The 24,988-nt window shown below is 44.1% G+C and overlaps 1 protein-coding gene and 1 long non-coding RNA gene across 11 annotated transcripts in view; one reads left to right on the top strand and one right to left on the bottom strand.

Moving 5' to 3' along the window:
- Positions 1 to 21,713, top strand: part of LOC123366072 — a 27,703-nt gene extending 5,990 nt beyond the window's left edge. Inside the window, exons 2-5 of one of the 2 annotated variants that reach the window (XR_006577902.1) lie at positions 7,464 to 7,599; positions 12,096 to 12,255; positions 17,462 to 17,638; positions 17,768 to 21,713. This is a non-coding gene — a long non-coding RNA (uncharacterized LOC123366072). The remainder of the gene's footprint in view (positions 1 to 7,463; positions 7,600 to 12,095; positions 12,256 to 17,461; positions 17,639 to 17,767) is intronic. The other variant, XR_006577903.1, reaches the window with a different exon arrangement.
- Positions 10,182 to 24,988, bottom strand: RNASEH1 (ribonuclease H1). Of its 9 annotated transcripts, none has more exons than XM_045009166.1 (9): positions 24,792 to 24,988; positions 24,159 to 24,221; positions 23,774 to 23,895; positions 20,486 to 20,680; positions 19,493 to 19,592; positions 18,722 to 18,776; positions 17,688 to 17,772; positions 14,086 to 14,210; positions 10,182 to 10,763 (listed from the first exon to the last, which is right to left on the bottom strand). In XM_045009166.1, the coding sequence occupies exons 2-9, from the start codon at positions 24,206 to 24,208 to the stop codon at positions 10,677 to 10,679; spliced, it is 819 nt and encodes a 272-aa protein (XP_044865101.1). In that variant the 5' UTR covers positions 24,209 to 24,221; positions 24,792 to 24,988; the 3' UTR covers positions 10,182 to 10,676. The 9 variants fall into 9 exon arrangements, with proteins under 9 accessions (XP_044865101.1, XP_044865100.1, XP_044865102.1 ...); XM_045009165.1 differs by having other exon boundaries at positions 24,159 to 24,218; positions 24,792 to 24,987; XM_045009167.1 differs by lacking the exon at positions 24,792 to 24,988 and adding an exon at positions 24,456 to 24,568.

Genomic DNA, 24,988 nt, shown 5'->3' with positions numbered 1-24,988 from the left:
CCTTAACCACAAAGTCAACCTTTCCATGTCTGCAGTCCACTACCTCAGTTATTACACATCTTCCAAGTTCTGCAACACATGAAGCAGAGGTAATACAGACCATTTTTTCCTTCACTACACTACCCTGATTCATCCCCAGAGTATGGTGACTCCAGTGCATTGAATAAGGCAGAGGTTCTGTGGAAAAAATATTTTATGATCATGTAACTAGAGACTGTATCATAAATAATGCATATTCACATAGGTAGGACCCTACCAAATTCACGGTCAATTTTGGTCAATTTCATGGTCATAGAAAATTCAAAATTGTAAATTTCATAACTGCAGCTATTTAAATCTGAAATTTCATGGTGTTGTAATTGTAGGGGTCCTGACCCAAAAAGGAGTTGTGGGAGGCAGTGTGTCGCAAGGTTATTGTAGGAGGGGTTGCAGCATTGCTACCCTTACTTCTGCCCTGCTGCTGGTGATGGCACTGTCTTCAGAGCTGAGCAGGTGGAGAGGGCCCAACTCTGAAGGCAGAGCTGCTGCCAGCAGCAGAGCAGAATTAAGGATGGCATGGTATGGTATTACCACTCTTACTTCTGTGCTGCTGCCTGCAGAGTTGGGCCCTTATTCAACAGCCGCCACTCTCCACTGCCCAGCTCTGAAGGCAGCAACACAAAAGTAAGGGTGGCAATACTATGATCCCCCCTAAAATAACTTTGTGACTGCCCCTGATATTTCCTTTTGGGTCAGGACCCCTAATTTGGGAAATGCTGGTCTCCCCTGTGAAATGTGTATAGTATACGGTAAAAGTACACAAAATACCAGATTTCACAGAGGGAGACCAGATTTCATGGTCCATGACGTGTTTTTCATGGTCGTGAATTTGGTAGGGAGCCAAATTAACCCTGATTTTGTCCTTTCCTGACTTTTGAATGCTTGACTTTGCAGCTTCATTGTTCTTTTAACAGTTAGTTTCATTTCCTAGGGTTTTGAAAAAGCAAATTGAAAACTCAAAAAATTCCTTTATGCGGCATCATATTGATACACATGATTCATCAGCATTTTTGTTCATGTAAGCTTCTAAATGTGTTTAGCTCCAGCTTTGAGCAAGGCATCGCTAGTGTTCCTCTAAACACACTGTCCAAACATTTCACCCAGGGCTAGCTTACAATTTACAGAGCCACAAAGCTGCTAGAAAGCAAGCTGTGAGACACTTGCCTCTCCATTCCCACTGTCAGAGCACAAAGATCAGGTGTTCCAGGCTCATTACCACAGTGGGGATAGGCTTATTCTTCTGTTCTTCTGCCAGAGGGGAAAATCAAGTGGAAGGTTGCCACAAATTTGGAGCTGCTTTTGGAGGGGGAAGTCAGGAGGTATTAAATCCTTTTGACCATGGGGGAGTTTGGGGGTGGGGGGATTGCAAGTCTGTGTAGGACCTGAAGCAATTTCTCATGCTTAAGTCTGGATGTATATACACAAATATGCTTAAACCTTAAATTATTTCCCAAGTAGACTGTGGCAAAAGCCAGAAGAAATGCACATTGTTTCTTGTTTTCTTCCATTCTTGTTTTCTTGTTTTCTCCATTATTTTAAACCCGTTTTCTCTCTTTTGTTCTTGCTCTCATCACATATGCTGCAAATAGCACGATGGGTATCAAATTATTTTTATTTTGTTGATGTATCTAAAACTGACAAAGGGAAAGATCAAAAGTGATCAGCAGGATTTCTCTAAAGCACATGCTCCACTGATGCCTGGAGGCTGCGTCTCCTCCAGCTCCCTGTGCTGCTGGAAATTCATTTTATGAAATGCTTGAGCAAATCAATTCTGAGTCAGATGCTCCTCACAGTATCCTTTGGTCCCTCAAGGCAAAACTGAGGGAATTTCTTCTACGCTAAGCAAGCTGGAGGGGATGTCTGGAAAAGACAGATAGGCATAGAGAAGATGTGCTCTAAGGTACAAGGAATGGAAGATTATTTTAAATCTTTCAGCTCAGGTTTCCTGGGAGAAGATCACCAGTTGGCATCAGGCCATCTGGTTTTTAGGTTTTATGTTTTGTTACATTCAGTTTAAGAAATTAAAGGAAATAATACAAGAGTTTGGAGTATTTTGGGGAGGCTGGGGTTCCAGATTAAAAATCTTATTTTTGGAATTCAGTTTTTCTCTGTATTTTATGTAAAAGTTGATCATTTCTCCAATGATATTTTTTAAAGCAAATACATTCACTCCTAACTGGAACAACTTGACATGCTTCATCAGTTACATTTTCAATGCGTATTCTGGAATGGTGCTTCATTCAGTGACGGCACTAATTTTTTCACATGTAATACAGATGCTGAAAGCAAATGCGGGCTAGAAAACACTGATATATAGTTAGTTGTATGTGGCAGGGCACTAACCTGAAGGAAGATACGTTTTTAAATTCTACTGTGCAAATAACTAAAGAAGATAATGGAACTAAGGGTACGTCTTCACTACCCGCTGTATCGGCGGGTAGCAATCGATTTCTCGGGGATCGATATATCGCGTCTCATCTAGACGTGATATATCAATCCCCGAACACGCTCATGTCGACTCCATAACTCCACCAACGCGAACGGCGGTAGCGGAGTCGACATGGGGAGCCGCGGACATCGATCCCACGCCGTGAGGACAGTAGGTAATTCGATATCAGATACTTCGACTTCAGCTACGTTATTCACGTAGCTGAAGTTGCGTATCTTATATCGATTTTCCCCCATAGTGTAGACCTGCCCTAAGTGTGTGCTTTGACATTAGCAGAAAATATCATCTTAATGTCACTATTTGTATTTGGAAACAAAGTAGCATTGACAGTTGTATATGGTAAAGGTATGTCTACACTACGAAATTAGGCCCATTTTATAGAAGTCTATCTTTAGAAATTGATTTTATACAGTCGATTGTGTATGTCCCCACTAAGTGCATTAAGTCGGCGGAGTGCATCCTCAGAACCATGGCTAGCATCGACTCACGGAGCGGTGCACTGTGGGCAGCTATCCCACAGTTCCTGCAGTCTCCGCTGCCCACTGGAATTCTCGGTTAAGCTTCCAATGCCTGATGGGGCAAAAACATTGTTGTAGATGGTTTTGGGTACATGTCGTCAGTCTCCCTTCCCTTCCTCCCTTCCTCCCTCCCGCCCTCTGTGAAAGCAACTGCAGACAATCATTTGGCGCCTTTTTTCCTGGGTTACCCATGCAGGCGCCATAGCAGAGCAAGCACGGAGACCGCTCAGCTCACCGCTACTGTTGTGAGCATTGTAAACTCCTCGCACATTATCCTGCAGTATGTGCAGAACCCAGCTAAGAGACGGCAGCACAAGGACGACTGTGAGGAGGACATGGACACAGATGTTCCTGAAAGCACGGGATGTGGCAATTGGGACATCATGGCAACAGTGGGGCTGGTTGATACAGTGGAACGCCGATTCAGGGCCAGGCAAACAAGCACAGACTGGTGGGACTGCATAGTGTTGCAAGTATGTTGCAATCCCAGTGGCTGCGAAACTTTCGCATGTGTGAGGCCACTTTCCTGGAACTCTGTGAGTTGCTTTCTCCCGCCCTGAAGTGCAAGAATACCAAGATGAGAGCTGCCTTGACAGTCGAGAAGCAAGCGGCTACAGCCCTGTGGAAGCTTGCAACGCCTGACTGCTACCAGTCAATCGGAAATCAATTTGGAGTGGGCAAATCTACTGTGGGGACTGCTGTGATTCAAGTACCCAATGCAATCACTGACGTTCTGCTATCAAGGGTAGTGAGTCTGGGAAATGTGCAGGTCATAGTGGGTGGCTTTGCTGCAATGGGGTTCTCTGTAGTGGGGTGATAGAACGCATATCCCTATCTTGGCACCAGACCACCTTGCCAACCAGTACGTAAACTGCCAGGGGTACTTCTCAATGGAGCTGCAAGCACTGGTGGATCACAAGGGACATTTCACCGACATCACCGTGGGATGGCCAGGAAAGGTGCATGACGCTCACATCTTTAGGAACTCCAGGCTGTTTGAACAGCTGCAAGAAGGGACTTACTTCTCAGACCAGAAAAGATGTTGAAATGCCAATAGTTATACTTGGAGACCCAGCCTACCCCTTGCTCCCATGGCTCATGAAGCCATACACAGGCAGCCTGGACAGCAGTTCAACTATAAGCTGAGCAAGTGCAGAATGGTGGTAGAATGTGCCTTTGGACATTTAAAAGCTCACTGGCGCTGTTTGCTGACTAGGTTAGACCTCAGTGCAACCAATATTCCCATTGTCATTGCTGCTTGCTGTGTACTCCAAAATATCTGCAAGAGTAAGGGGGAGATGTTTATGGCGGGGTGGGAGGTTGAGGCAAATCACCTGGCGGCCAATTTTGAGCAGCCAGACACCAGGGTGATTAGAAGAGCACAGCTAGGGGTGCTGCGCATCAGAGAGGCTTTGAAAACCAGTTTCATAACTGTCCAGGCTACCGTGTGAGAGTTGTGTGTGTGTCTCCTTGATGCAAACCCGCCCCCTTTGTTGATTTTAATTCCTTGTAAGCCAACCACCCTCCCCACTTCGATCACAGCTGGCAAAGGAAATACAGTCACTATTGTTTTGAAACCATGCATTCTTTATTAATTTTTTTTTTAAAAAGTGAGATAACTGACAAGGTAGCCCCGGTGGGGTAGAGTGGAGGAGGAGGGAAGGACAAGGCCACATTGCTTATTGTAGCCACACTACAAATCAAAACAGTTTGAATGACAGCCTTCTGTTGCTTTGGCCATCCTCTGGAGTGGAGTGGCTGGGTGCCCGGAGGCTCCCTCCCCGCCCCCCCCCCCCCACCTGGTGTTCTTGGGCGCCTGGGTGAGGAGGATATGGAACTTGGGGAGGAGGGCAGGCTACGTTACAACAGCTCATGGTAAAACTGTCTGAGACTGGTTAGAACTAGCTCCTAGGAGGGGGGCAAGAATGTAGTAAGGAAGAGAGAGACAGTTCCAGAGAATATAGGAAAAGTGCACAAACAGTGTGGTTGCTAAGACAACACAGCAGAGTATAAAAGACAGACTGTGAGAAGTTTGGCACTCTGTGGGACTTTTTCACAGGCCACCATCGAGATCCATTGATGCAGACCCAGAGGCTTCATTCTGGTGCTTGGCCAGCTCCATTGTGGGACTTTGCTGCTAGGACTGCATAAGCTTAGAGTGCTGTTAATGGTTCATAGTTGCTTAATTAGGCATTCAATAAACTTTACTTAATCAGAGAGTGGAATGTTCTTGTCCACTTACTGGTGTGCCCCAATTCATCCACAAAATTCAATCAGCAGTTGTGGAATCCCTGCCATTGGTGGTTTTAAAGAACAGGTTGGCCAGGGATGGTCTGTGTTTACTTGGTCCTGCCTCAGTGCAAGGAAATGGACTAGATGACCTCTCAAGCTCCCTTCCAGTTCTACATTTCTATGTACAGTTCTACAATCCTGACCTTATCTCAGATTCACCTTGTACATCCCCTCCCTGTCTCCCCCACTCCCCCAATCAGGTTACTTAACATCACTCTCATTCAGTTTTCCCATCTGTGTACTGAGGAAGATAATGCTTGCAGGGATGGGGTGAGAATTGATGTCTGTAAAGTGCTTTGAAATCTTGGATGAAAGCTGCTGTAGAACTGTAAGTGTACTACTGCTAATTGCTCAGTGAAACCAAGGGCCTCATATCTGTGTCTCCTTGGCCATTCAATGATACCAGAGATTCTCTTTTAGCTCCAGCAGCAGGGGCCTGTGGGTCTGGAGTAGGATGAGAGGTCTATTTACACTGTTGTTGTGAAATTCCAAATGGCTATGATGTGCAGCCTGCAGTGTTCAAAATTGGAGCCTGCATATACTGCAGGTATAATACACAAAATTGCCTCTAGCAACTCTCCAACATCACAAACTAATCACTGGGGAGGCAAGGTCGATGAGGTATCTTGCTTTTGAGCCACAGAGCTCTTCTTTGGGTCTGGGACAGGTACTCCATGGGTCAGCTAAATACAAGGTGGAACAGATTGGTTAGCATAAGCAGTTAATATATATCTAAGGGGCCACTCAATGTAGAGTGGCCCATTAACACCTCTGCAGTCCCACTACAGATTGATGGATGAAGAAAAAAAGGCAGAAATACTACTGTAGAAGAGATGCTTGGAAGCATTTGTACTATTGGGTTATCCGGGAGAGGGGGCGGGCGGAAGCCCGCCCCATGCTAACGGATCCCCCCCAGCCTAAGGGGAGGATCCACAGGGCCACGGAAACCCACTAAGTGCGGGGGACAACTAAGAAAAGAACAGGGACAGGAGTGAGGTCAAAGGGTCATAAGGAGGGAGCCTGATGGGGACACCGAGCAGAGAACCCCGGACAGCGCCCACTGCTCCTCGAAGGCGTCAAGGGAGCCAGTGGACGCCGCCCAGAGGAACTCCGCCCAGAGACGTGAGCGGACGAGGGACCGGAAACAAGCCCCACAGTCGCAGGAGTCTCCGTCGGCCAACCTCCTCTCCCTGGTCGCGTGGATGGCCTTTTTAGCCAGGGCGAGGAGGAGGTTGACCAGGAGGTCCCGTGACTTTGTGGGGCCATTTGTGCTTGTTGTACACAGTATAAATGTAGAGTGCTGCTGATTCCTCAGAAAGGCCTTCTCCCCTCCCATATAATTACATAAACCTATACTAAAGTATGGTCAAGAATGCAAAGTCAAGTATTCAAAAGTTAAGAAATCCCAGAATTAAGGTTGTTCCATCTTTATTTGGTCCCCTTTTGCGTACATATTATGACTTTCACTTACATGGTCACATTGTTTTTGCCACAGGATCCCTGCCACATTCAGTGCACAGGATGGACAGACAGCGGTAACTATATAGGTGTCTGTTCCATATTTCCATTAGTTCTATTCATTGCTCAGGGTGCAACTTTGGCTTTATTTACAGCCCACCATCTAAATCCTAAGCCTACTATTAAATTATTTATTCATGGACTTTTCCATGGTTTTAGTGACTTGCCCAGCATTATACAAAAAATTTTGAAGCAGAGAGGCAGGGAAAGAATCCAACCAAATTTTCAGGGTGGCATTCAATTGGATAGAATGTCCTGGATTGGGGGGGGGGGATATAGAAAATTTAGGAACTGGTCATTGCCTACACACAAGGGGACCAAAGTAAGATTACAATGGCAACCTTAATTCTGAGATTTCCCAGTTGTTGAGTGCTTACGTTGCAGGCGTAACATTTTAACTTGGAACTGAGGAAGCATAGGGAGTTCATTAATCCAGTAAAATTAAGTGGTGGATGTAATTAGAGGCTTTTATAAATGCTCCCTGACAAACTTAAGCTGGAATTAAACTTTCAATACATATGGCTGAATTTTCACCTGAGAAGTGACTGCTATTAGACTAGGGTTCTTAAACCCACTATCACATCAATTTAAATAGACTCGGTTTGTGTTTTTCTGAACTGGCAACCATAAGGCCTGTGTTTCAACAGCTAAACTGTCCGATGAACCATGAACACCAGCAGAAATTCTGCAGGCCACATACAACCCTGCAATACACCTCTGAAGCCTTCATTACCCTCAAGTGACCCCCGTGTAAATCCATTTAAAGGTACTCCAGCTGCACAGGTATGAAGCTATAATTGGGCATGCTGAACCTGGGCTACTGAGATTTATGATGCAGGAAAAGTCTAGTTTACCCATCAAAGCCTACAGTAAAAGTAAGAAATTTGCTTAGTTTGAAAGTAAATGTTTAATGTATCAGCAAGACACCACACAGGGAACTCTACACCTGAGTTTAATAAAGGCCTTGACTAGATTGGAGATTTGCCCCTTTATATAGTTATCCATGTAGTTGAAATGGTATAATCCAAGCAGAGGAAGGCAAAGCTATTCCGAGCAGTGGAGCTTGCACTTAATTCCACTTGAAACCAGGGTCAAAATGAGTATTTTTGCCCATCTATACTAGAAGTGACTAGTTCGGCTTATACCAATGATTGGAATTGGGACAAAACTCCCACAGCCCACGTCACATGAAGATAGAATTTTATACAATATGAAAAATTAAGAATATAGGATTTAAAAAAATTGATATTTTAAAGAAAAGCATTTCTGTACTTACTAAAATGCTAGCATAAAAGAGGTGGAATTCAGATGGGAAAAGAATCAAAGCGACAGTAATACAACAGAGGGAGCAGCTGTAGAGGATCCCCTGCTACTATTGAGAGGGAAAAGACAAAACGGTGAATAAAGCTGCATGTCTCAAGGTTGAGGGGGAACAACCAATGCCCAGGAAAAGTGGCAATGGTCAGAACACATCAAGTGAATGACCGAGTTGGTGGCTAAGCGTCAATACACTACTGAATATCAGAAAGAGGAAAGGAGGGGAAAAGCTTTAGCGTCAGAGCAACAAACTGAAACCTAAATAGCTTCAAATAATATAGGGGAAACAGGGGAGAGTCAGGAAGTGAAGCTAGGATGGGATGGAGGATTCCACTAAAGGGGGGGGGGAAGGGAAGAGTCAGACTGCACTTAAGGGGGGGAAAAAAAGGGGTGTGGGAAGCTGGCACAGGAAGGGGCTAGAAACAAGAGCCAAATGCATCTTAAGAGGGTAACATATATGGGCAAAAAAGGAGGCTGGTATGGAAGAATGGCCATGAAAACAGAGCTGACGGTAGACAGCAATATATAAAGAGATTGTCATGCATCCAACGAAGTGGGTATTTACCCACGAAAGCTCATGCTCCAATACATCTGTTAGTCTATAAGGTGCCACAGGACTCTTTGCATAAAGAGATTGTGAGCAGTAAAGTATGTTTTCAACAGGACTGAAAGAAAGGAAATCAACCAAAATGGGGTCAGCAGAATCAGATCACAGGTAAAGAGAGGAAAAAATAGAAATGAGGCAAGAATAGGGTTAACATATGTCAATGCAGCAAGAGAGGGGGTGAGCACGATGGGACAAGGAACAGAAAGAGTATAATTGTTAAATTCTTCTTCATGGGGAAAGAAGAATGGGACAGGCATAGGGGAGAGGGAAACAGAACAAAAATTACAAAGGTTTAAGAAGGGAAAAGAAAGCAGGAAAATAACTTAAAAGCATGGTGGTGCTAGAGAAGCAGAAAAAACAATGGGAACTCAAATGTGGCACAGGAAGAAATTCACAAAAGCAGGCAAAAAAGCAGGAATCAAGTAGTATGTCAGACCATATGGTTATATGTAGAGAAGACTCTAATCAGCATGAAAGTCACCAGAATGCACATGGATTCGAGTGTGAAATCATCACTCTCAGTGAACAGGTGTAAGACAATGCAACAGTCAACATGGCAGTTTTCAGTATGAAGTCACTCAGGAGCCCATCTTGTGATGGCAATAGCTGATTAGGGGCCAGTTAGAGGCTGCTTCAAGAAGAAGCTGGAAGCAAAGTCTACAGAGGACTTGAAATTCAAGTGGCTGGAAAAGGAATCATGTCTAATGCTTCCCGGCTTGTTGATTGTTACCTCTGCAAGTCTGGACAAACTCACACTTTACAGCAGCTTATATGGATATTCTTTAGGATGTAAAAGGTTAACCAGTAAGCATTAGACTTACCCTTAACAGTTAACCAGACCGTAACCATTTACCATGGCGGCCAGCTGGCCATGCTGGGTCAGCCACACGGATCCATGTCGGGCTGGCGGGACCCCAGCCCTTGTGGCAGCCTGGAGCAGGGCCTAGGCCCGCAGCCCCAGCAGGACCCCAGCCCCTGCCCGCCTGAGCGACCTCGGTTAATAGTTAACTGGTTAAACGATGTAATTTTAATCATTTAACCGGTTAACTTTTTTAACCAATATTTACATCCATAATACTCTTACAAGCAAACATACAAACAAATATACGGCTACCTCGATATAATGCCACCCGATATAACATGAATTTGGATAGAACGCGGTAAAGCAGTGCTCCGGGGGGTGGGGGGGGACGCGGGGGGAGGAAAGGGGCTGCACACTCCAGTGGATCAAAGCAAGTTCAATACAACATGGTTTCACCTATAATGCAGTAAGATTTTTTGGCTCCCAAGGACAGCGTTATATTGAGATAGAGGTGTACCTGGTAGCATTTGAGGAGGTGCAGTTGGGGAAAGTTATGTTTTATAGGATTATGCAGTTCAAATAATTACCATTGCACTTTGGTCTTTTCTACACTATTTGCTTATAAATATACTATCAAACTTCTCAAGTTTAAATTTATTTCAATACTTTTGGTAAAGGGAAAAACCAACATCTGTCTAGCATTCAGATTGTAACAGATTTCCCTTCAAACTTTTTGAAACAATTATACTTTGTAAAACCCAAAGTTTTATCTCCATTATGGAACATCTAACAAAATTCTTAACAGGCACTGTGGCAACTGGGACTAAAAACACTGGACACCTTTCTTTTACCAATATTTGAATGTTCAGTTAATTGTTAAAACAAGCTTCTACCAACAAAGCAGTGATTAACCAAGTAACCTGAACACCCTAAAAAAGTAGGTGTGTTTATACAGGACAGCGTATATTTAAAATGTTTAAACCAGAAATAAGGTAAGTATAGTTATAACAAAGTTTAAATTAACTTATTTTGAACAATTCCAACTGGAAGTTTTCATATTGAAAAGAGAGTCTGTCTTATGGATTAAACAGTCTTTAGTTAGCAAGAATGAAGTTTTCTAGTCATGATAGCATGCTAGAAGTTTTGTTTTCCAGCTCCTTCTCTTGCAAGTCTATCAGCTGCTTCATTTCCTGTAAAGCCAGCATGACCAGGAACATGCATCTGTTGAGAGATAAGTCTAAAGTTATTTGAGTCAACACTACCAAGATTCAAATAGTCAAGAGACCACACCAAATCTGATCACCTGGTCAGTCTTTATTAATCCCAAGTATAACAGCACCTCTCTAGAGCATTAAGTAATTGCTTCTACATATAGTAGGGCTTCTCACAGCTAGATTATTTTAACTGGTTCCTATCTCAGAGTTAGAGCCTCATTTTATTTATTAAAATGTAGGTAAGCCTCGATAAGCAGATATCCAATGCTGAGTGCCAACTCCATACATTTCTAATGCAACCCCCCCCCCCCATCCTACACTTAATACACATTAGCAATTATAAACCCAAACCTTTCCAACCTGTAGCCATTTCCCTCCCCAGAGGTCTGAAGGTGCGGGGAAAGATGGGCTCTGCATTATGTCCAGAAGGTTGCACAGAGGTTCTGGCAGTAGAAGCAGAGGAGTAAAAAGTTCTAAAATCAAGGACTCATCATGGAGAACACCCGTGATGAACATAAATGGGTGGAGGCTTCTAACAGGAGTACAACTACAGCACTATAATACCAGCAGAGAGAAAGGGCTTTCCTGGCTAAAATCAACACCCTGAACACCATCCTTAAATCCTGGAGCACTAGCTACACATGCTGCTGACATGAAACCCATCTTGAACAAGTTAAGAGCAGTATTCAGTACTAGCTTCATTTTTCAAGTGGTCTCAAAATATAGCGCATGTGCAGCAACATGTGGCGCTGTCACCCTGAGGCGACAAAGGCATATAGTTGGTTGAGGTCTAGACTAGAAGTAAAAGTTACTACACCAGTTGCAGATGAACTCAGTGATCCAGGAGCAGCCTAGAATTTATTGGCTCAAATAACAGAAAGGTAGCTGTGTTAGTCTGTATCCACAAAAACAGCAAGGAGTCCGGTGGCACCTTAAAGAAAAAGGGATTTAATTGGGCATAAGCTTTCATGGGTTAAAAAAACCAAAACAAACACACACTTCTTCAGATGCATGGAATTAAAATTACAGACACAAGCATAAATATACTGGCACATGAAGAGAAGGGAGAACCAGTGATGACAAGGCCAATACAGTCAGGGTGGGTGTGGCCCACTCCCAGTAACTGATGATATGCTGGAGAGGTTTTAGCTGGGAGCTGTAAGTTATTTTCCTTGTTGGGCCTGTCCTGTAGTAGGTGACTTCTGGGTACTTGTCTAACTCTGTCAATCTGTCTCCTCACTTCCCCACGTGGGTATTGTAATTTTAAGAATGCTTGATAAAGATCTTGTAGGTGTTTGTCTTTGTCTGAAGGATTTGAGCAAATTTGGTTGTATCTTAGGGCTTGGCTGTAGACAATGGATCATGTGATGTGTCCTGGATGGAACCTGGAGACATGTAGGTCCTCTCTTGGTATTGAGACCTCCTCATCAATTATTGGGAGTGGACCACATCCACCCTGACTGTATTGGCCTTGTCATCACTGGTTCTCCACTTGTAAGGTAACCCCCTTCTCTTCATGTGCCAGTATATTTATGCTTGCATCTGTAATTTTCACCCCATGCATTTGAAGAAGTGGCTTTTTACCCATGAATGCTTATGCCCAAATAAATCTGTTAGTCTTTAAGGTGCCACCAGACTCTGCGTAACTCAAATAAGTCATTTACCTCTTTTACATATGGTAGTCTCACTCAAAGGCCATAATATAAGCTCTGCCACCATTTCTCAAACCCAACAACATTCTCAGCTCTCACTTAAGTGCCAAGTTCATGAAATGCAGCACTGTCTGGTTTTCAGACTAGCACAGGATACTCCTCTTATTGTGTCAAGTATCAGAAGAGTAGCCGTGTTAGTCTGGATCTGCAAAAGCAGCAAAGAGTCCTGTGGCACTTTATAGACTAAGACGTATTGGAGCATGAGCTTTCGTGGGTGAAGTGGGTATTCATCCACGAAAGCTCATGCTCCAATACGTCTGTTAGTCTATAAGGTGCCACAAGACTCTTTGCTCCTCTTATTGTGGTGATTTGTTCTGTTCAGATTTTAACAGTTCCACCAATTCTATTCCCAATGCAGCACTACTGGAGAGGGAGTGTAGAGTGGAAGCCTATAAAGACAAGACTCCCTCCCTGAAGTGCCAGAATAGAGTGCTCCAGCCACTGTCAGATGGATTTTCTGATGTATTTGGAAGTTTATGTTTTGTTTATAGCCAGGGGAAGTTAGATAAAAGACAACAGATTTAAATTTTAGTTCAGTACAGTTGTTTGCTTAACTGCAACCCGGAGCTTATATTTCTACTAGTGAGACAAGATCTAGTCAGCCTTTGACATCTGAACAGAATACATCAGTGGAGTATTTGAATGACTGCAAAAGTACAATAAGAGAAGGAACTTCCTTTAGGAAAATCCCCCATGAGAAGTATAAAGCCTCCACTTATGCCCACTGTATTGTTTTGTAGGGATTACTTAATGGTTCATTTCCTTGGATTCTGTTTCACTAGCCATAAAGGCAATGGTGCAGAGATTTGATTCCAAGTTAGGTATCTCTGGAAGGTTACAGGCAAATTTAGAATAATTAGAAAGGTAGCTATGGGGACAATAAGTTCTTCTCAATGCTGCATTTATTTCTACTAGAAGAGTTAAAGGTTACAGACTCAATTTAAAATAATATAACTAGTTACTCGGCAAAAAGTTACTGTATCCTACTTCTACATTTGAGATAGAGTTCTTACCAAATTGAGAGCTAACATGGGTTTTCTAAGGACTGCCATATTCATGCTTCTAATATTCTTGGAAAAGCTTTGAATATACCACAGAAAATCTGAGTTAGTTTGTTTTGCACCCTGCTGGATTCTGACACATTTCAGTTCTACTAAAGATACAGTAAAACTTTTTTTTACTGTATCAAGTTACACACCCTGAAAACTGATTAATTTAAGAATTCTTAAATTTTTGACCTTCAGATCTAACCATCCTCTGTTAGTTTCTCAGTATTTTAGTTTAGATCTGAGCTTTGCTCCTTTTTCCTGGAAATACCCTAGAGATTTAACTGTGGTGATTTTCTTGGTGGGCAATATATGAGCAAATGTTTAAGTATATTGTTTGATAGGATCTACTAGATCCTTTTGTGTGTATTTCTTGGTAACAGAATCTTGATTATTTTGGATGGAGCTAATAATTTTCCTGGTACTTATGTTGATTCATGGTAGTTTTATGTTTATTCAAATTCCTTATGATGCTCTTATTTGTGAAAACGTATAAAATATTTTTTAGAAGCAAAAGTACCTAAGTTAGTAGAGCTTATTCAGTCACAATTAACACCACCAAATTACTCACCCACTGAATTTCCATTCCCTCTGAAAGCTTATCAAGTCTTTCAAAGTCTTCTTTATTTATTACATCTTTTCCTGTGCTTGTTCTCCAGCCGTTATTTTTCCAGTTGTCTACCCAACTTGTTATACCTATGGAAAAACAAATTAATATGTTTTATTGGAAGATAGTTACAGTTTCTAAATACAAATACAAACTGGATATATTTTAAAAATTCAGCAAGAATGTAAATAACTTGTGGCTACTGCATAGGAAGATTATCCATGACCATGCCTTTAAAAGGAAGTTATTTAGGAAGTTTTATCTTTTTTTCAAATCCTTGCCATGTAAAGATCAGAACGAAACACTAATCACTTCAACGGGGTATTTTTTTTAAGTAAAAGTCACGGACAGGTCTCAGGCTTCCATTAATTTGTTTATTGCACGCGACCTGTCCCATGACTTTTTCTAAAAAATACCCATGACAAAAATCTTAGTCTTAGTCATTATCCCCGTAACATGCTTTATATTTACTCTAGAGCTACTGTTCTTCCTGTTATCTCTACAGACTATGGGCATGGTCCCACTCCCAATGACTTTAATGCTACAAGACCATACTGCTATCAGTTACTAACTTTCTCCACAACTGCATTAAAGACACAGGTGGCAATCTGTGAAACATGCTGATTTCATTCTCTAATACAGTCTTTCAGAATGACTGTCTCTTTCCAGCATGTGTCCTTACACCTATGCTTCCCCATTGACTGGTACTGATGCTCACCATTTGTGAGCATAATACATGAGTTTAGATTCACTTAAGTGCAAGTTTACCAGGCGAACTGCAATAAACTGAAGTTGAGGGTCTGTTTGCCAATAGTGTTAACAGTGTGCAGCTCTAACTAGAGCTTTACTAACTTATTTTATTTGAAAGTCAGAAGAGGCGCACATATGGTGGGAATGCATAAACACCTAAAAAAGAAGGCATACAGCAGAACACATTCAGAACAACATGAACCGTAACAAACCTAGAAGTCACTGAGAGAAAGTAACAATATTTTAATTAAGAGTTAGAAAGTCATCTACTACTGGTCAAAGAAATAATTAACAGTCAATTTGTCCAAGACAGGAGAGCCCTTCATTAAACAAGTGTACTAATGAAATAGTTACCAGAATAGAATTGGCCACTTTATGCCTGGCAGTATGAACAAACTGAGCTGTTAATTCTCATTCCACTAAAGGACTCTGTCCAGGAAGCCAGACCAAAAGCTCCCATAACCAGTCCCATCCCCATATTTGTATGAACTGGTTGCCCCCTGGTGGGGCAACTGAAGTGGAAGGAAACAGATTACTTAATGGATCTATTATTCCTCTTTCCCACCCACTCCGCTCTTCCCCATCTCTTCTGCCTCCTTGCTGGTTTTAATTCCCTGGTCCACTGAGCCCTTGCTTAGCAACTCCTCCACTTTCTGGGGCCAATGCTATTAGGAACCTCCCTCCACTTTCTCCCACATAGAAGTGGGAGCTACCAGAGTTTAAGACAGTGGGAAAACGGGACAGCTCCTCAGGGCCGCCCAGAGGATTCCGGGGGCCCGGGGTCTTCGGCAGCGGGGGGCCCTTCCGTTCCGGGACCCGCCGCTGAAGTGCCCCGAAGACCCGCGGCGGGAGCCCCCCGCCGCCGAAGCGGGACCCGCCGCCCAAGCGCAGCCCGGTCTTCGGCGGTAATTCGGTGGCGGGGGGGTGGGGGGGGGGTCCCGCCGTGGGCCTTCAGGGCACTTCGGCGGCGGGTCCCGGAACAGAAGGGGCCCCCGCCGCCGAAGACCGGGCTGCGCTTTGGCGGCGGCGGGTCCCGCTCCCCCCCCCCCGCCCCAGCCTCTTACCCGAGCGCATCTCCGGCGGGGCCTGAGCTCCGTCCCGCTCAGAGCAGCGTGGTGAGGGGGCGGGGCTGTGAGCTCCACGCCGAGCGAAGGCAGCTGCCCCGCCCCCTCCCCACGCCGCTCTGAGCGGGGCGGGGCTCAGGCCCCGTTGGAGCTCCCAGCCCCGCCCCGACGACACGGCTCTGAGCGGGGTGGGGCCCCGGCGGAGACTCGGCGCTTGATGCGCTGAGGCTCCAGGAGAGGGGCGGAGGCGGGAGCCTCCACTCTTCTCTTGGGGGCCCCTGCGGAGCCCGGGGCAAATTGCCCTCTTTGCCCCCCCCTCTGGGCGGCCCTGCAGCTCCTGGATTACTGCTTCCACCCAAGCATCCCCCTTTCCCTGTCCAGTAGCTCCTTGGCCTCTCCAAGGTGAGGGCATCGCCTCCTAGAGGAGGCATCAAATTACTTCCACCTCATTTGCCCTCTGAGCTGCTGGCTCATGCTTTGAGGGAAAAACAGATGAAAGTTCTCTCACCTGCAATCCAAAAATCATATAAAGTCTTTGTTCTGCCCAAGAGCCTCCCTAATTTTGGGAAAGTATAGATAAAAACCAATTACACAAATCTCACTCAATTATCTGAGCAACAAGGAAGCCAGACTCAATACTGTACCCAAATCATTAAGCACATACAAACTTTGTCTTGAAAGCACTTAAATAGATCAACTCATCCCAAAAGCCAGCAGTCACATTTTACAATGGGAGAAACTGAGGCAGACAAATTGACTTGCCAAACACAGTGACTATGGGAACTCCTGAGATCTAATAAACTAATAAAGAGCTTGTGCTCAGACTACAACAAAAATTAAAAAGTACTCTGGGATCCAGTCTGTTAGAAGTGACCTGCGAAGAACAAGATGCAATTGTGCCTTTTGCTTCACATAAAAGACCTAAATGTTTTTCTCCATCTGCTTTCATGTTAGAAATTCAGGCTATACCTATACTCCAAAATTATAAACCACAAGGGACTGCAAGCTGAGTAACTAAGTGGGGAAAAAGGGGTTTAGTCTATTAGAGAACACATTAACTCCACTGCCTACTACTTATAGGTGGTCTTGTAAAAATTCAACATTAACACCTAAGGTGAAATCTCACAATATACATTGGGAGACACCACCCTCCAGCAGTCTTCCATTTAAACCAGGGAAGAATAGACTTGAATAAAAACATTTCTAGAGGTAAAAACAAGCAGAACAATCTTGAAGTGTTTCAGGGTTGTGTGTGTGTGTTTTTTTTTTAAACTTTGATACAAGAACAAGGGGGGGGGGGAAGGGGGAGGAGAGAACAGGCAGTTTCCTAATACAGTACTACTTTGCTGGCCATTTTCAGATATACAGCATACACTTATACGGTTTCGTTTGAAAATTCATACACCATTTTGTATATTGCATCCTGAACTTCTGCCAGAAAATCCTTTATTATAGACGTTCAGTATCTGATATTTTAAAATTATTTCCTACATCAGTTGCTAAACTAGGTATCTTGTCTATTCCAGAGTCTGATACAAAAAGTGGATGTGATTTTGGCAAGCTATGCAGGGTGTTCTTGGAGTCCTTTTCCCTGCTATTACTGGGAATTGAAATGAGTTATGCATAATCCCTTCCCTACACACCATCTAAAAAAAACGCAAACTATTTTACAGAAACAGATTTGTGGGGCTTATACAATGAAGGTATGTGTTCTACATTCAATGCACAGCAGAGCTGAAATCATTAACTTACCATTTATAGTGAACTTGCTATCAGTGTAAAGAACCAGTTTCTTGATGTTTTGACTCTTTGCTTGCTCTATTGCTTTGCAGGCTGCCTAAAGGAAGTGTTTCAATAATCGTAATTCAGAAGATTGTCAACAAAAAAATACATACAGAAGAAATACAACTAGAGAATTTAGTGTGAAGACAGACAAAAATTGCAGTAACGTATCAGATGTCCCACAGTCGAGAAGTCTGTCAGAGACAGGATACAACATGCCTCAGTGGAAGGTGGAAGACAGAGTAGCCAATTATAGAATAACTAGTCCATAGAAGAAACTTCTTAATCCTGCCAGCTAATGATTGGCTCATCCCTTCATCCATGAGGGTTTAATATCCTGGCTATTTTCCTCTAATAGAACTGTGGATGTTCTGATTATTCACATAAATGTCTAATGCTGTTTTGAATCTTAAGATCTTGACATCAATGATATTTTATTGTTTCAAAGGTTAGTTGTGCATTGTGTTAAAAAGTATTTCCTTGTATCAGTTCTGAATGTCACCTTTCAATTTCATTGGATTATCCTTATCTTTCGAATAGGAGCACCATTTTATCTTCATTACACCAGATATTGTTCTGTAGACCTCCATCATGCCTGCTGTTATTAATTTCATATCTAAACTGAACAGTCCTAATGTTCTCTTTCATAGAAAAGTCTTGCCATCATTTGTCTCTGAACTCCTTTCTATTTCTGAGCTATCTTCCTTGAGACAGGATGAACAGAACTAACTACAAACATTATGAGGTAGAAACCCCAGAGAAGAAGCCAATGTGAGTTCCAGAAAGCAACTCTACCAACTCCTATGCAGAAATACTGTTAGCAGAATCACCAGCTTCCTTCTTGACTTGTATCATTGCTAAATCACCCACAGCAGAGCCCTACTAAAACTAAATTGAATGTCTGAAAATATCTGGGAGCTTTAGCAGCTGATTAAATTGTGTGGAGTCATAGTGCTCAATTCTTTCCCACAAGTATAAAACAATTTTAAAACACCACAACTTACATGTATTTCAGCTCTTTGGTTGGTCTGCCGTCCAGAAAGCCTATCACTAGTATTTCTGTTTAAAAGCAACACAAAATACATTAGTGGTTCACACTACTGCATGAGTGTATAGCCACAGATTAGGTAGAATTGGGGCATAACTAAAATTTCCCCTTCAGGAATTTCCCTGAAGGGGAAATTTTAGTTTTTAAGTGGCAACTAATCTGAAATTTAGGCATGCTTGGCCCTGTCCCTACTGCAGGTTGAACCTCCAGGTTGAGAACAGTCATTTTAATATAATTATATATAAAACTTGTGGAAGCACTTAATGGGAGCCTAAATTAAACCTTCCCAAAGATATTTCCTGGCATTTGTCCAGGCTGAGTCTGGTTATATTTTGCCTACATTTCTAACCTCTACAGGCACCTTTATTTCTGCCCTCAGTGATGGCTGATATTCAATATTCCAATTTAATAACTGAGTTTACTCTTTCTAGCTCATTATTTATATAATTTGGTGATATTATTAAAGAAAGTCTCAGTCAAGTAAGTATCAGAGGGGTAGCTGTGTTAGTCTGGATCTGTAAAAGGCGACAAGGAGTCCCGTGGCACCTTATAGACTAACAGACGTATTGGAGCATAAGCTTTCGTCAGATGCATGAAGTAACTGGGTTTCACATTCTGAAGTCGCTGAATTTAAAGGCCATACAATTTAAGTGATGAATTACACAAGACCAATATTAGTAAGTTTTTGTACAGCAAATGATTTAACTATGATCTCAAAATTACTTACAAAGGGTGGTCTGGTCCCCAATAGACTCCTACTCCAGCACGTGCCTTACGACGCCCATTACTTGAGCAGCAGCCATCTGTATAAACAACTACAGAGTCACCTGCAAGAGATGGATACATGCAATCTATTTAAAATGTCACAAAACAATTTTTAATTGTTCAAAGGCATAAGCCTCTTTCAAATACAGAAAATTGTTTCTTAACAGATTTATATTTCCTCCAATAATGTTCTAGCAACCTCTTCACATAGAAGTTGTATATATCATCTTGCATTGCTGCAGAATCCATGAAATAATTTTAGCCCCAACTTTTTTCACAAGAACTTCAATTTTTGCCAAGCCTCAAAATTGTGTGGAAGAGCTTCATGCCCCCAACTCCAGGTCCCATCTTATTTTTCTAAGATGGCCATCAGCCTCAATGAAAAGTTAAAATACATGTTTAAATGTGTTCGCTCAAGTGTATTTACTCAGGGCTCTGACACGATTCCATATCAGTTAAAACATGATTTCATCCTGTCTACAGTGGCCAGATCAAGCCATGTAATGACTAGTGTTATATATTCAAAATATGCTTTATGATAAGATTACTTAAATTTATTATTGCTCTGAAGGCACTCTAAACATTACTATTAGAAAGCCAGAACTGTAATTCTTGCATTCAGATATCCAGTTCTCCCACACACAAAAATAAAAGTTTCTTTAATGCCCTACCTCGATCACCCATTAGGGAGGACTAAATGTCAGCAAGAGGAGATAACCTTCCAGGCATATCATAAGGGTTAGATCTACACTGTTAAACCAAGCAGCAATAGTTGAGGGCTTCTCACAGAAAGAGACATGCCAAAGCTTCTTCACTCTAGAGAATTTCAACTTGAACCAGGTTTTGGCTGTTAGTGAGAGCAGCAACTTTACAGACTTGTTAAATACTCTGTTTAAAATACTTCATATTCATTAAATATACTTCAATAAATTGTAGTCCCATCAAAGAGGCTTACCCATATATGAGAATTTATCTTTGCTCACTGAAGGTGCCGAGTATGTCTCATTGTATTTTACATGTTTTCTGTTAGATTCTTCCTCCGAAGACTGCTCATATGGTCTCTTGCATGTGCTGTAACTTGGGCTTGCTATCTCCAGTTCATTCCAGTAGCTGTCACTCTTTTGTGTTAAACTAGATATGCCATTAAAACCTTACAGAAAAAAAAACAGTATTACATACAAATATAAAAGTTAAGTTATAATTTGCATGCCTAATTGTAGCAGTATTAGAAGTTATTTGTTAAACTACTAGGGAAGACACTCTGGCAGAAGTACCAAGTTAAATTTCATAGCATTCCTTTAATCCCCAACAATTTTTTAAAAAAAGGAGAACAGAAATAAATGTACAAGTCATCATTAATGCTATGTTAAATTTCAGCAATCAGGACATGCAGCTGTTAAGGTTCATAAATTAACTTAGCCACATAGCTATACACAATATAGAAAATACTACATGTGTGCAGAGCATAACTTCATGTTTTAATATTACAATTTGGCTTTTCTGTTTCCTAGATTTTTTTTTTAATCTGTGGCAATATTTTTAGCAGGAGTAAATATATTAAAATAGATTTTTCATTTCCAATTACCAATTTTAGCAGTAGCATAATTAAATTCAATTTTAGAAGAGGAGTTCAATATTCGACTGAGCCTTAAAGTTGCATAGTAAATAACGATGCCTCACATAACTAATCCAAAGCCATCTTTGATTTTTCCTTATCCTGTATGTTTTACTAGATACTGAGGATACATGAGCTCTGCGCAGATTTTCAGAAGCACTCAGCATTGCCTTAACTGTACCACCATTAAAAGCCAGTGCTGGGCCCTTTTGAAAATGCCACCCAGTGACAGAGTGCTGCGCAACAGCAGTTGAACTACCACCCTGGTCACTGTATCTCCAATCAGTTGCCTGGAATATAAAACTGACTACTACAGTTGTGACTAATGGATAGATTGGGGATGGGCTGCAATGAGCTATAAGGCTAATTAACTCATTAGCTCAGAAGGTAGATAAGGCACTGGCAAGAACTGCTAGTGAGAGAAAACCAGTCTCTCAGAATTAGTCCCAAGAGAGATTTCCCACCTTTCCTGTCCTTGACCTAGGGAATTAAAAATGATATGCTGTTGTAAATAAGATGCTGCTGGTGAGGGGGAACACTGTAAATAAACCACACATTGTGTTTACAATCAGCGTGTCTCCAAGTGCTCTCTGTGTGCAGTGGAAGAAGAGCAGAGGGCATGCCTTGTTAAACACCCTATAACATCAGTGAAAATTTTATGGAAATATTTTAGTTAACTTAATGATAAAAGAAGCTTGTCTGACAGTAATTCATCAGTCCTTCTATGCAACAGCAACTGATCTACATTCAGTTATAACAGTGGTCCCCAAACTTTGTTACATCCCTCCCTTACCAGTAATGGAATCTATCCATGCCCTGAGAACCGCAGTTGGAAGCCAGGCCAGCACTAGGATTAGGCAGTACTCCTTCCCTGCCCCCCTTGAGGGCAAGCCTGGGCCCCCCACTATGCTCCCCTGAACTTTCAATGCCCCCCCCAGGGAGGCACGCCCCATAGTGAGGACCTCTGAGTTATAGGATGCAAAATATAATATATGCCACACAACATGGTATGGTTTCAGAGATACTGAGCAGGGAGGGAGTTGTGGGGGTACCTGTATCTCAGAAAAATCAGACTATTTTACCCTATTTTTACCTGCTGTTGCTTCAGAAGTAACACCCATTAGTTTCAGAACAGCCTTCCAATTGTGGTGAGGGCAAGAAACCTAGCTGGTTTTTAAAATGAAGCTTTAACTTGCTGAGACCACTGCTTCTCATGGCGACCTATATAGTCTCATTGTTTGTTTGTACTCCCCATCTACTGGTATCCATCTGTCTCTTGTCTGATACTAAAAGTATGTTCACACTAGGGCAGCTCAGCTATGGCGCTGCAGCTGTGTCACTGTAGTGCTATAGCATAGGTGCTTCCTACACCCAGAGAAGAGTTTTCCCCATCAACATAGCTAATCCACCTCTCAGAGATGGTACCAAGGGCAATGGAAGAATTCTGCAGCTGACCTAGATCTACACAGAGGGTGAGATCGACCTAAGTATATCACTCCAGGTGTGAAATTTTTCACAGCCAGCAGGGATGAAGCTAGGTCAACCCAATTTTTAACTGTAGACCAGACCTTAGGCTACACTTACCCCAACCAACAAAAGTGCTAGTGTGTGGGAAAAAAAAACAAACACACCCCTAACAGACACAAATTTCACTGACAAAAGTGCCAGTGCAGAGAGGTCCTGATAATGCTGCTTGTTGGAGGTGGTTTAATTATGCTGGCAAGAGAGCTCTATTCTGCTGGCAAAGAGGAGACCTTAGAGCAGTACAGCACAGTTGCCAACTTTCAGACTGTAAACACGCACTCGGACTGTCACAACAATTCAAAAATCAAGCTAATCCAATGTTTTTCAAACTGGGGTCACTGCTTGTGTAGGGAAAGCCCCTGGTGGGCAGGGCCTGATCGTGGCTCCCACTGGCTGCGGTTCGCTGCTCTGGGCCAATGGGAGCTGCTGGAAGCAGCGCAGGCTGAGGGACATACTGGCTGCCGCTTCTAGCGGCTCCCATTGGCTCGGAGCAGCGAACCGCCACGATCAGCCGGACCTGCAGATGGGGCAATTAAATAAACTGGCCCCGCCCGCCAGGGGCTTTCCCTACACAAGCAGTGACCACAGTTTTGAGAAACACGGAGCTAATCCCATTTCAAAACAAGGCCAAAACAAGCCAATCCCTAAGAACCCAACACTATGTGACTAAATCCCCCCAGCCTGCAGTCTGGACTGTGGTGGGCCCGCTGTGCGCCCCTGACTCTCTCTCTTCCCCATTGTTTGGCAGGAGTCGATTTAAAAAAAAAAAAGGCAACAAGCTAAAGAACTAGCCAACAAGCAACTCATAAGCCAATTAAGCCAAAAGCAAGCCTAATGTCTGCATTTTCTCCATGGGTTTGGCATGTCTGAAGGACAGCTGTACGGTCTGTAGTGGAGACATAGCCTTATAGTGTAAGTTGTTTGGGACAGGCGCTGTCACCATCGCAATACGCAGCATTCTAACCCTAAGTACACATGGAGATATGTGATGGGGTTGCCGGCAGGGCACCAGACTCGATACCCCTGGTGGTCCTGCCAAAGGTATGTTCCCGTACAGACACTGCCCCAGGCAGGGAAGGTGGAAGGGGCTTGCTGGGGCACTACCTGCTGAATGGGATGACGACTGCCGTGCCTCGCTGCCCACAAAGGACCAAGCATCGGCCTCGCTGGCAAATTTCTTGAAGCTGGCGGCCGGGTACCTGTTCACCTGCTCTCGGCACTCCTCCCTACAACACAGCAGCGACAGGCGGGCCGTCAGCGCGGAGCCGGGCGGCCCCAGAGCTGGGACAGGACCCCGCGGGCTCCTCCCACCCCGGGCCGAAGGGGAAGCCTGGGCTCCCTGGCCGCGCAGGGGACGCGGCGCCCCGACGTGAGGGGTTGAAGAAGCCAGCCCCGGTAGGCCTAGTAGGGGAGGGGGATCCCCGCCGGTGCGGGGAGGAGCCCCCAGGCGGGGCGGGAGTGGGGACCACCCGGGAGCAGCCACCCTCACCAGGTCTGATAGACTCCGATCCTCCTGCCTCTGCGCACCGCGTAGAACATGTTGCTCCCGCTGCTGGGGACAAAACAAGGGTCAATGAGCGCCGAGAGCAGCCGCCGCAACATGGCGCCGCCGCCCGGCTCGCCCCCACCGGCCCTGAGCCTCGAACCCGCAGCCGCCCACCAACCTGCCTCCCACACAGACGCTTTCCTCTGAGAAGGCGACAGCCCCGCCTACTGCGCAAGCGCAATGCAGAGGCCTCACATCTAGCTAGCTTAGCCCTATTGCGCAGGCGCACTATGCAACTACCTTCCCGTTCCTTCGGCGAGCGTCTTCTCCAGCGTAAGAACCCCGACTGCGCAGGCGCATTGCCCAGAGTTCCTTCCAGGACTCGCTGGACGAGCGAGAGCAGGCGGCTCGTTACAGGGCCGCACGGGACCAAACTAGCAGAACACGCGTTTTTATTAAAGCGGGTCGCCCCCAACGCAGGCTGGAGCCGCTACGTCTCTATGCGTCGGACCCCTCCCCGCAGAGCCCCAAAGTCCCACCCAGCGTTCCAAACCAGCGCGTGTTTCGGCTCGCGCCAGCCCTGTGCGAGCTGAGCTCCCCGGCCCCGCCCCAGCCCCAGTGTCAGGCCGCGCTCACCTGCCCAGCAATCCAGTCTGTTCCCCCCGCCTAACCGCCCCTCTCCCTGGCCTCCTGCCTTCCCGGCTCAGGCGAGCCGCTGCGGGGCGGAGGGAGGCGCGCAGGGGGGGAGCAGAGCTGCTGGGCGCTCTGCTGCTCTTTCGGCCTCGGCCCCCAGACTGGCTGCGTGTTGCGGTGCTGGTGGGGGGTAGGGCAAG

The sequence above is a fragment of the Mauremys mutica genome, chromosome 3, assembly GCF_020497125.1.
Source record: "Mauremys mutica isolate MM-2020 ecotype Southern chromosome 3, ASM2049712v1, whole genome shotgun sequence".
Classification (NCBI taxonomy): domain Eukaryota; kingdom Metazoa; phylum Chordata; order Testudines; family Geoemydidae; genus Mauremys; species Mauremys mutica.
Note: the sequence above shows the minus strand (reverse complement) of the source record. Positions and strands in the feature narration are given on the sequence as shown.